This window comes from Neopsephotus bourkii, unplaced genomic scaffold (genome assembly GCF_033783945.1).
Source record: "Neopsephotus bourkii isolate Nb327-2 ecotype Australia unplaced genomic scaffold, CSIRO-AGI_Nbou_v1 NB_140, whole genome shotgun sequence".
NCBI classification, from domain to species: domain Eukaryota; kingdom Metazoa; phylum Chordata; class Aves; order Psittaciformes; family Psittacidae; genus Neopsephotus; species Neopsephotus bourkii.
In genome coordinates, this window is record NW_026900657.1 from 1,249,466 (window position 1) to 1,261,464 (window position 11,999).

The 11,999-nt window shown below is 46.4% G+C and overlaps 2 protein-coding genes across 2 annotated transcripts; both read left to right on the plus strand.

The window, feature by feature from the left end:
* Positions 1 to 4,751: 4,751 nt before the first annotated feature.
* Positions 4,752 to 6,746, plus strand: LOC133220558 (lysophosphatidic acid receptor 1-B-like). Its single transcript, XM_061368764.1, has one exon. It carries the CDS (start codon positions 5,537 to 5,539, stop codon positions 6,503 to 6,505), a length of 969 nt encoding a protein of 322 aa, XP_061224748.1. The 5' UTR covers positions 4,752 to 5,536; the 3' UTR covers positions 6,506 to 6,746.
* Positions 6,747 to 8,574: 1,828 nt separating this feature from the next.
* On the plus strand, positions 8,575 to 9,825 carry ZNHIT3 (zinc finger HIT-type containing 3). Its single transcript, XM_061368187.1, has 4 exons — positions 8,575 to 8,693; positions 8,845 to 8,876; positions 8,948 to 9,094; positions 9,345 to 9,825. The coding sequence occupies exons 1-4, from the start codon at positions 8,614 to 8,616 to the stop codon at positions 9,533 to 9,535; spliced, it is 450 nt and encodes a 149-aa protein (XP_061224171.1). The 5' UTR covers positions 8,575 to 8,613; the 3' UTR covers positions 9,536 to 9,825.
* The last annotated feature ends 2,174 nt before the right edge of the window (positions 9,826 to 11,999 follow it).

An 11,999-nucleotide genomic window follows, 5' to 3' on the forward strand; every position in this document is an offset into this window, starting at 1 on the left:
AGTCCCAATGCTGTCTGTAGCTGAGCTGACCTGGGAGGAGTTATCCCTGCACTTCCAAGAGACTTGAAACACAGATTAGTTTCATGATCAGTGACTGGCTGATTGGGAAACCTGACCTTCAGAGTGGGAGAACACACTAAGTGCTCTTCATTTAGTTACGCGTTGTAGTTTTCTTCATTAGAGTTCCCTCACCACTGAACCAGAAATCTGGGATTTCATAGCTATTTGTGAAACTGAAATATGAAGGCTTCATCTTTCACATGAAAATGTGGGCTCGTTATGATTCTCCTTGAACTGGGAGAACCTTGCTCTAATACAAGGTCACTTCCATGGAACAGTTAGTAGCATTTCCAATGGCTCTTTATTTGGCTTTCTGCTCAGCTCTGGTGCATTAGCTGCATTTATTTAGGCTGTACTTGAGGATTAAACCCTGTGTTACATGATGTCAGCAGGAGTAAAGCTGAATTTCTCTCCGCACTTTTTATGTGAAGCAGCACCCTGTATGTGGATGAATAGCCTTCCTTTGGAGAGCGATGAGATCCTTTGGAGAGCGATGAGACACTAGCAGTGTGCAACTCAACCGTTTCCCTGGATTCTGAAGGATGTGTGCCCTCTAAGCTGTGTATCCAGCTCTGTATGTTTACAGCCTGCCTGGTTGCTTTGCCTTGTTTTGAAGCACACACGTTTCTGACTATTGCTTTCCTGTAGCCCTTGCCAAGTGTCTGTAGTTGTTTAGTTCAGAAGGAAGACTCTCTTTATGCTGACCATTACATGTCTAAAGGGATAAGATGCATTCTGGTTTCTTCACATATACATAGGATCATAGAATGGTTTGAGTTGAAAAGGACCTTAAGCTCACCCAGTTCCAACCCCTGCCACAGGCAGGGACCCCTTCCACTGGAGCAGCTTGCTCCAAGCCCCTGTGTCCAGCCTGGCCTTGAACACTGCCAGGGATGGGGCAGCCACAGCTTCTCTGGGCACCCTGTGACAGCACCTCAGCACCCTCACAGGGAAGAGCTTCTGCTTTATATCCAACAATTGTACTTGGAAGGCTTTCTTTACCATACAAACTTCCTTGCAGTTATTTATCAATGTTTGTCTCCCTTTAGAGATCTTAATACAAGTTCTTCAGAGGTGAAAATGGTCCTGGCATCTCAGAGAAACATTCTGTCTCTGCACAGAGGCCCTGGGTTTTGGGGGTGTTCTTGCAACAAGCTGGTGCTTGCATTACTTTGTGGTTTGTAGCTAACATAACCCTTCAAGCCTGAGGGCTGTCCTTGCTTTATGTACCTGGTGAGGGCTGTGAAAGCATAGCTGGGATGTCAGAGAACTCAAAACCTGTGAGGTAAATTCCTCAAGGAGACTGGGTGGAGGAGGAGCCAGAGCTCTCTGCTTTGAACAGGCATCAGAAAAATCTTGGAAGGAGATCATACACCCCATTTGTGCCTTCCTCTCTCAAGAGGAAGACTTTAATCTGCATAAATTAAAACATAAATTGCATAAATAGGCTCCTTGTTTGTATTACTGCCTTTCCTGAATATTCCTTATTTGCAGGCCTCATAATGCCCATTGAAAGATGGAGCAAATGGATATTCTTGTCTCGAGGCTTTGATGAAGGTTATGGCAAGCAGGAATTATTCTTCCTCAGTGCTTAGCCAAGCTACATGTCCTTTGCCCCTTTCTGGCTCAGGTTGGGTATGACCTGCAGCTTGGTGAAGTGTCTACCTGGAGTGCAGGGACAGCTAAGGAGTGAGCTGAACCACTGCATTTGACACCAAAGTGCCTGGTGCTTCAAGAACGGGAGTCAGAGTTGGGCATGAGTTCAAGGGAGAGTGTGACAGGAAAGGAGCCAGAACAGTAAAATCCCTGATCTTTTCAGTACCTCATTTTTCTTGAATATACAGTGTATGTTTGTGACTTTGGAAGTAATACCTTATCATCTGCAGCTTAGCTGTGCTGTGCAGTTGTTATTTTGATTACATGGATGCAGCTTTTTGCCCTGCAGTTTCAGGCATAACTCCCGCTTCTTGTTGTATTATCAGCATCAAAGACAGAGAGAATTGCCACTACACCATGCTAAGGTAAAAGTGTATGTTGCCCAAGGGTTACTGCACAGACAGGACTAAGACTCGCAGCCCCTGAACTTAATTTCCTGGTTTGAAATGAGCGGTTGCTCTGCTCGCTGCTGAGCACTCGTGACTCCTCTCGAAGGCTGAGAGCTGCAGGTTATGGGTATTCCTGAAACAGGAAGCTCAGCTGTGTGAGGTTAGATTGCCCACAACAGCCACTTGAATGAATGGTCATTACAGATTCAACCTGAGGCCTCTCCTGTCTCTTTCTCAGTCTTTTCAGCATGTCCAGTGGTTATTGTTTTCTCCAGAGGCACAATCATCAGATAAGTATTATTGAACTTAGAGATTCAATGCAAAATAATACCATTTCTTCTGTATGGCAAATAACAAAACAGTGGCAATCTGTACATTCAGATAAAGAAACATAAAACAATTCTAGAACTACAGAATGTTGTACAAATTGAAATCTCAACCAAATGCTTACCAGCTGCAAGGTCCAGCCAATGTCTGAAGTGTTAGCCTGAGATAGAGGAGATTAGATTCAGTTCCCTCCATGCAGGACTTTGAGCGATCTTAAGCAAATAACATGATTGTTCCCTTCCCACTCTTCCCATGCAATGCAAATAACACTTTTCCCTCATGGGTGTGTTGTAAGTACAATAATGACTGCAAAGTTCCCAGAATATGGGACTCTAACAATTCCCTTGAACCGAGATTCCTCTGTGTCAACATTTGACTATGTGATAGTCCTCTGTCTCACACCGTGTTTTCAATTCAAAGTACTTTTCATCTGGTTTTGAGAGCTCAAACATTATTACACGGGGTTGGATTATACAAATCTGGGGGCTCTGTGTATGAAAGCCCACTAAAAAAGCAGTTTCCACAAAGATACTGTTTTCTTTAATCCATCACCATTATGCTAGTTTTTATGCAATTATATTAGTGAAGTAAGATTTCAGAGCTGTTGTGAAGAGCTATTTATGCTACTTGATATTATTTTTAATTACATTCTGATCACATACTATTTAGTGTTTCACGTTTGAACACCAGAGTTTCAAATTAGGGAAATTTCAAGTAGCGTTTTCAGGAATATCTAGGGCACTTTGGAGTCCACGTTCACTCCTATACCCCTTGAAGATGTTTGACTTTATGGGTACCCGCTGTTCATCCCCTCCCTCAGCTCGCAGAGACACGGGAAGCACCAGCAGAAGAGATGAGGATGAGGAACACGTGTGGCTCAGCCTGGTGTCCTCTGCTGCACCTGCCTGAAGCTCACCTGTGCTGGATGCTGCCTGCTGACACACTCACTTAAAGGACTTGCTGACTCCTGGTGCTGGCACTGACAAGGTGACAGAAATAGTTGAGCCCTTGTTCAGCAGCAACCTCACACCAAAGGTCTATGACAAGCCTGTGTGAGGTGGGTTATGGCATGCACAAAGAATGGTTTATCTGGGACATTCGGGTGTTTTATAGAATATGAATACGTCAGCAGACTTCATTAATCAATTCTCGGCCCTTATTTCTATATAATAGTTCTTTGCACTTCTTGTGACCATCGAAAATACCTTTTACCTGTTTGCATAAAGTATTTCCAATATACATATAAAATAATTATGCACTGGTAATTGCACACTAACATGGATATACTTTCATACACTTCAGAAAGAAGCTATAGAATTTTCTTTTTAAGCTCAGCATTTTAGCACGATTTTCTCATGTTGTAAATCCTGGCAGATTTACAGTTCTAGAGCTGGAATTGCTGCTACAATGCTCAGATGTCAGCACTGAATATGGAAAGCCCATAAACTTAGCTGAGCTGCTTTGCAATAGCATGGTATGAAATTGTTACTGATGTAAATCAATCCTTTGTCGAGATAATAGTAAAAATGCATTAAATCATAATAAATTTGTAAGTGCCATGGCTTTACCTGGGTAATTTTGCTAAAGGAAAGCTGCTCAGCTGCAGATGGATGCCCAGGAGCAGGAAGAGCACAATGGAGATTTCTCCTTGTCTGTGGGCATTGTGAATAAAGCATGGGGTGACGCAGATGTGATCCACAGTCCACAGCAGCAAACAAAACCATCCAGTTCTGTATAGAAGAAACCATCCATGGTGCTGTTCGTGGTGATACACAGACGTACTGATGTACTGCTCACCTAAACTGCTCCTGAACTGCCCAGCATCCCCAGCCTCCCCACTGCACCCTGTATTGTCTGTTCCAGCAGTGCCCTCTACTGTCTCATAGCATTGTGTCCAAAGAGCTATTGTCCCCAAGTCTCAAGTATTTTAAATCGAGCTCTCAAAAATCATCATTTGCTTTTAAAAAGATGAAGAAAAGATATAATGATATTATGTTGTTTTATTATATGCAAGTTACACATTAAATAACCAAATACAAAATAGCCCGTAACAAAGGCATGAGTAGATGTCTGGCATTTTCTAGCTACAGTCTCATTCAAGAATTAAGGTTGAAAAAATGGCATTGTCAGAACTCCTTAGGCATTTTAAGTCTCCAAAACTTACTCCAATACAGTCTACTAAAGGTCTAAGCCACTCTCTTGTGTTTCCTTGTGAGGCATCAGTACCTCTAATTTACTCAAGAGAGAGAAAGGCCATGCAATTTCAGGTGTATTCTGATAACTTCTGAGTACTCCAGTACTCAGTACAGAGACAAGCACAAGAGCAGCTGTGAGACAAAGACTCTCACCTTTCTGGATCCCCCTTCAAGTGCCACAGTTCACTGTATGGTTTTGTACAAGTTTGGGGTTTGTTCTGTAGAAATGATCTAAGAGACCTTAAAAACCCAGACGCTTCTGGCTACATCCATTTGCCATTGTAAGCAAGAGACAGTGAACAAGTAGATTCGGTTGTTTCTTGTTCTGTCTTGAGCAAGATGAAATGTTGTGATGTCGCTAGAGCTCATCTGAGATTAGGACTTGCATCCTTGCTGAACTGGGGGAGGTTGGTGACACAGCAGTGCTGTTCTGCTTGGAGTTCCATCACTTTTGAGTCACATCTCCTCCAAAAGAAAAAGGAACACTGCTCTTCATTTCCTGACTCTCTAGTCCTTTATCCATCTGATTTATTGGTGAATTAAAGCTCAATTCACTTTCGTTTCACTTTAGAATATCCTTAAAGAATTTGAAACTACTGATGTGGTCATTCATCTTCACAAGGTCTGGACAGGTTTTCTTCTTGATAAAGGTCTCTTTAAGCAAGTCATCTGTATAGTAGTAAATATGTTTTCCAGCTGTGGCTATCCTAGCAACTTAAAGGCAATTGGGGTTGGTAACTCAAGCATTTAAAACCAGGAGTGGTTAAAGTTTAATCCACAATGATAATGTGGCGATAGAAACCGTGTGTCAGGATTCATTCTTCACCTGGAGAACATAGTATGGTCTCTGAGGGAACACGGGATGGCTACAACAGACCTCTTTAATGCTTAAAAGTAGGATTTTCCACCATGAACAGGTACCCAAACTGCTCTACTAATCACACTCAAATCTGGAGTCATTATTTAGTACTTGCGCTGGGCATCCCTCAACTGACCATTAACATAGCATCTGTGATCTTCAACTGCATAGTCATCCTCACCAGGATTGCATCAAAGGATCTGCACAAGCCTATCTCTATACTTTTCTGCAATTTGGCCTTTTCTGATCTCTTCACCAGCTTTTCTGGCTTTTGGATTTCGATGCTGTTCATCACCAATCCTGACATTACAATCTTTGGATCCGAGGACATGCTTGAACCTTATGCCTTTTACACCATGTCTATTTTATCCACCATCTATAACTTGGTCAGCATTGGAATTGAACGCTACCTGGCTGTGGCTGAGAGCATGAAGACAAGGTTCGGGGTTGCTAGAAACCATTCCATAGCTGCAGTTTTAATGAGCTGGGTCCTGGCTTTCTTTCTGGGCTGCTTGCCATTGATGGGGTGGAACTGCTTGAGTACAGGAAAAAAACCCTCTGTCCTCTACAGTCCTTTTTGTGTTGACTACCTCATCTTCATCACCATTCCCAATGTTGTGGTGGCTTTTCTTATACCTCTGTTCACTTACCTTAGAATCATTATCATTTTGAGGAAAAGAAAGATGAGAATGGAAGCATGTGGACAAGCCACCGGCACCTACAAATCGGCTGAAACCCAGGTTGCCAGAACCAGTATTGTTATTTGGCTCCTGGCACTGATCTCCTATGCTCCTGTATTCGCAGGAGTCATATTTGATGCACTTAACAAGCAGTGCCACACTGATCTCTACCCAGGAGTCTATATCTTCCGAAACTGCACAGCTATGCTGATAACCATAAACTGTTTGGGAAACCCCATCATATATACCCTGAAAGCCAAAACTCTGGGGGCTAAGCTCAAGGCTCTGAAATGCCTCTTCACTGCCCGTGTTCGAGCATGCACCCTTGAGAACATCTAGCTGGGACTGCCCTTGGTCCAGTACTGCCTTTGGTCTGGGACTGCTGATGTGCCTGGCTGGTGTGGTCAGGGACCTAAAATCACGGTGATCCCTGCCCATGCCCAGGCACTGCAGCAGCTCTGGGTGCCACATGGTCCCTGTAGAAGGGCCGTTGGAGCTCCATGGCTTCTCACAGCAGCATCCACCACCTTTGGGAGGGAGAGGATGAGCTGCAGCCTGGCGCTGGGCACCGTGGTGAATTGCAGCATGGTGCATGCCTGCTTGCCTTGCTGCAGAGTGGAGCAGGAGAACTCCTTCACTCAGAGATAACTCAATTAGCCACGTTTACTTTGTGTTTGGAAATAAGCTTCTGCTGGGCTTGCTTTGCTGCTGACATTCACATCCTTGGTGCTATTTGTATGGTTTTGAAGGTGGCTAAAAGGTCTGCAGTAATCTGGGTGAAAATGTACTTTTACCTTCTCACAGTCAGTCCAATTGTGTCTCTGGATATCTGGTGGAGCTCTTTCTTAATGGGGGCACTCAGCACTGTTTTACTGTTGTAATTTTAACTGCAGTATGTAGCTGGATTACATGGTTTTATGGGACATTTGTGACTACGCTTTTCTTTTATAATAGCAAGTAGTGACAGGACAAGGGGGAATGGCTTGAACCTGCCAGAGGGGAGACTGAGATGAGCTCTTAGGCAGAAGCTCTTCCCTGTGAGGGTGCTGAGGCTCTGGCACAGGGTGCCCAGAGAAGCTGTGGCTGCCCCATCCCTGGCAGTGCTCAAGGCCAGGTTGGACACAGGGGCTTGGAGCAACCTGCTCTAGTGGAAGGGGTCCCTGCCCATGGCAGGGGTTGGAGCTGGATGATCTTAAGGTCCCTTCATGAGTCTATGATATTTCTGGTTATAAACAGAGGCACGCTCAAGTCCATGGCTTTTAAAACTTGCATTGTTCTAGGAGAAAATCTCACTTGAATTCTTCAGTATCAGAATTGCAGTCGAGTTGCCTGTACAAAAATGGAAGTGTCAAGACCAAGTGTTTTGTAAAAGGAGAAGGTTTTACCCCCTTTGTCTCCGAAAAATAGGAATTGGCTACTGAATAGTGGATCTGTCAGATCCTCATGCAGATGAATGCATATTCTTGGTTATACTAAGGACAAAATCCCATCAACCTGCTTCTGAGTGGGTGTGAGAAATGGGCATGTTCTGTGTATGAGGTGGTTCACCCCCCGTGTCAGAACCGGGCAGGTGCCACCCCAGTAATGAAGCCACTGCTCAGTGGTAGTGGTGGTTGTAAACCCCCTCCTCTGGGCTGCTTTACACTGGAGACCTCGGGGAGAAATTCATCTTCTGACACTTAAGGAAATGGATGGACTGAAGCGGGTGTAATTAAAATGAATGATTTAAATGGATACTGTAACTCAGGCAGATCACACTGGCTCTGCTTCCCCTCTGCTCTGGGCTCCACACCACTAACCTGGGAAGAGTTTGTCTGGAACCTGAGCATCTGCCTCCTGCTGAGGGTGTTTCAACCGAACTTAGGAACGGGAGAGCCAACTACAGCTTACCACAGGGCAGATGGTACGGGTCAATCTGGGACGGGTTTGTTGTGTGATATGTATGATATGATATCGTTTTGATTCATCTCTGTATTGACATTGGCAAAGTGACCCGAATATGTAACGCATATTCACTGTCGCTGTGATTGTCATTTCAAAAGCAAGGTGACAGCTGCAATCCAGCTGGAACCCTTCCTCAAGAGGGCATATATATTTGCCTGTATATTCAAATAAATGTATGTTCAAATAAGTATATGTGTATTTAAATAAACATATGTTTAAATAAACATATATGTAATAATAGATATAGACTATGATAATCTGTATTATATATAGATATAGAAATATTTTATATAAGTTATACATATATAAATAATACGGATAAATATATATTTACATAAATAAATGTATAAAGAAATAGCCCTGTGCCCTGGGGCAGCCAGGGCTGCGCTTGGTCTGTGCCACCCCCCCCTCCATCCCTCACTCGGCGCTGGACTAGCGAGCCTGGGTGGAGGCGCTCGGCGCTCGGCGCTCTGCCGGCCGGAAGTGCCGCAGCGGCGGGCACCATGCGGGCCCAGCGGGAGTGCGCTGTGTGCGGGGCGGCCGGGGTGGCTAAGTACCGCTGCCCGCGCTGCGCCGCGGCCTAGTGAGCACCGGAACCGGCACCGGGCGGGAGGGAGGGAGGGGCGGACCGGGGCCGGCGCTGCCTGGCCCACCCCGGGGTGGGGAGGGGGAGAGGCTGTGCGGGGTCAGGGGTGCGGTTACCGCCGCCTCTAACGTTGTCTGTCGCCCCGTAGCTGCTCCGTGCCGTGCTGCAGGACACACCGGGGTGAGTGACGGCGGGGCCGCGGAGGGGCCGGGCGGGCCGTAGCGCTGTTATAACGCCGTTGTTTCCCGCAGAGCGCTGCACGCCGGAGCCGAAGCGGGAGCAAGAGCCGTCTGCAGCGCTGCCCGCCCCGCCCGCAGACAGCCCCTGGTCGGTGGACGACATCCTGAGCGAAGAGGATGAACGGGACCGCGTCCCGCTGCAAAAGCTCAAGCTCCTCGGTAAGCTCGAGCGGTCAGACACGACCCGGGGAGGGGTGGGGGACCTTCAGCACAGCGAGCTGCGGTGATCCTGGTTCCCAGGAACTCTGTGGAGCGCTGCAGTTTATCCCGGTCGGGCACCTTGTTGCAGGATCTTAAAAGATGCAGATGTCATGTCTTTGTGAAAGCTCATTTTCAAAATAAGGGTGATCTCAACCGACTTTGTAACTGTTTGAGACCATAGATGAGCACTGTTCATCTCTTTCTAAAGGGGAATCGGAAGAACTGAGAACCCTGCTTCTGAATCCACATCTCCGGCAGCTCCTGGGGACCCTCGATCAAGCAGAAGACAAGAGCTCCCTCATGAAAAAGTACATGCAGGAGCCGTTATTTGTCGAGTTTGCAGACTGCTGCTTGGGAATTGTTGAGCCTCCAGAGAAGGAGAACGTTCTTCCTGAGTGAGCTACTTTGGGAACACTTTCCTTAAGATTTTTGCCTTGTGACAGAGAGACCAGCAGCACCCGTGCTGGTGTGGTGCACTCTGCTGGGCACTTCCTCAAGACTTGCTCGTGCTTTGCTCATGGGTGTCAGTGCTCCAATTTAAACACGGACGTGATTGGACAGATTTTTAGATGCTAGGAATTAAACTTGATGGATGTGCTTTCTGATGGTACAGAAACACTGTCAACCCTGGGAAACACTGCTTTCCAATGGCAACATTAAACATATTTGCATTTATTTTAATCCACAAACTAATGTGGTTTTCTTAACTAAACCTTGTTGCAGATGGTCAGGCACCTTGACAAGGTATTCAATGGTTTATTTAAAAGTGGCATATACACAGGAGAGCCGAACACTTTCAAGGCTGATACAAGCAGCAAAGAGGCAGTCTAGAGCATCTCTGGGGAAAACCCTGGCCCTGTGGCAGAGGCCCTGCTGTTGACAAGGGAGTCCTAGAAATGCATGGCAGCTGGGAGGGTATATATATTTTGGTTGTATAGATAAAAGCCAAGTGTTCAGTCTTGCTTTTCCCTGAGACATCTGCCTTTAGTGTTACAGAATCACAGAATCCCAAGGGTTGGAAGGGACCTCAAGAGATCATCTGGTCCAACCCCCCTGCAAGAGCAGGGTAACCTAGAGTACATCACACAGGGACTTGTCCAGGCAGGCCTTGAATATCTCCAACATGGGAGACTCCACAACCCCCCTGGGCAACCTGTTCCAGTGCTCTGTCACTCTCACAGTAAAGAAGTTCTTCCTGATGCTAACGTAGAACCTTCTATGCTCCAGTTTACACCCATTGCCCCTTGTCCTATCACTGGACATCACTGAAAAAAGCCTAGCTCCATCATATTTGTAAACACTGATGAGGTCACCCCTCAGTCTCCTCTTCTCCAAGCTGAAGAGACCCAGCTCCTTCAGCCTCTCCTCATAAGGGAGGTGTTCCACTCCCTTAATCATCTTTGTGGCTCTGCGCTGGACTCTTTCAAGCAGTTCCCTGTCCTTCTTGAACTGAGGGGCCCAGAACTGGATGCAATATTCCAGATGCGGCCTAACCAAGGCAGAATAGAGGGGGAGGAGAACCTCTCTTGACCTACTAACCACACCCTTTCTAATGCACCCCAGGATGCCATTTGCCCTCTTGGCCACAAGGGCACATTGCTGGCTCATGTTCATCCTCCTATCCACCAGGACCCCCAGGTCCCTTTCCCCTTCGCTACTTTCCAGCAGGTCAGTCCCCAGCCTGTACTGGTACATGGGGTTGTTCTTCCCCAGATGCAAGACTCTACACTTGCCCTTGTTGAATTTCATCAAATTTCTCCCCGCCCAACTCTCCAGCCTGTCCAGGTCTCGCTGAATGGCAGCACAGCCTTCTGGTGTGTCAGCCACTCCTCCCAGTTTAGTGTCATCAGCGAACTTGCTGAGAGTACACTCGGTTCCCTCATCCAGGTCGTTGATGAAAATATTAAACAGCACTGGTCCCAGCACCGACCCCTGAGGGACTCCACTAGTCACAGACTTCCAGCTAGATTCTGCCCCATTGACCACAACTCTCTGCCTTCTTCCTTCCAACCAGTTCTTGATCCACCTCACTACCTGATCATCAAGCCCACACTTCCTTAGCTTATCTATGAGAATGCTGTGGGAGACAGTATCAAATGCCTTACTGAAATCAAGAAAAACCACATCTACTGCTCTACCATCATCCCTCCACCTAGTCACTTCCTCATAGAAGGCTATAAGGTTGGTCAAACATGACTTCCCCCTCATAAAACCATGTTGGCTGTTCTTAATAACCCCCTCATCCTTGATATGCCTAGAAATGGAGTCAAGAATAAGTTGTTCCATCACCTTTCCAGGGACAGAGGTAAGGCTGACCGGTCTATAATTACCCGGGTCCTCCTTCTTGCCCTTCTTATAGACTGGTGTGACATTTGCCATCCTCCAATCCTCAGGCACCTCTCCCGTTTCCCACAACTTACCAAAGATGATGGAGAGTGGCCTAGCAATGACCTCCGCCAGCTCCCTCAGCACCCATGGGTGCATTCCATCCGGACCCATCGATTTATAGATGTCCAGATTGCATAGCTGATCCCTAACCCAATCCTCATCTACCAAAGCAAACTCCTCCTTTGCCCTGACTCCTTCTGGGGCAATAGGAATCTGGGGCCCCCCGGGAGAGTCTGCAGGAGTAAAGACAGAGGCAGAGAAGGCATTCAGCACCTTTGCCTTCTTTATATCCTCTGTCTCCAGAGCACCCACCTCGTTCAGCAGTGGGCCTATATTGCCTCTTGTGCCTTATTTGCTCACTCATTATCAGCCTCTTGCTTCTCCCAGGTGGTGCCAGAAGTGTTCAGTTCAAGTATTTATTGCTTAAAGCATTTGATTTCTTTTAATTATGTTGAATATTCTCATAGTACTGGTA

Coding starts and splice junctions, on each gene's coding strand:
- LOC133220558 (XM_061368764.1), top strand. CDS start 5,537: ATGAACAGGTACCCAAACTGCTCTACTAATCACACTCAAATCTGGAGT.
- ZNHIT3 (XM_061368187.1), top strand. CDS start 8,614: ATGCGGGCCCAGCGGGAGTGCGCTGTGTGCGGGGCGGCCGGGGTGGCT. Junction 8,877..8,947: donor GTGCTGCAGGACACACCGGG/GTGAGTGACGGC, acceptor TGTTTCCCGCAG/AGCGCTGCACGCCGGAGCCG. Junction 9,095..9,344: donor GCAAAAGCTCAAGCTCCTCG/GTAAGCTCGAGC, acceptor CTCTTTCTAAAG/GGGAATCGGAAGAACTGAGA.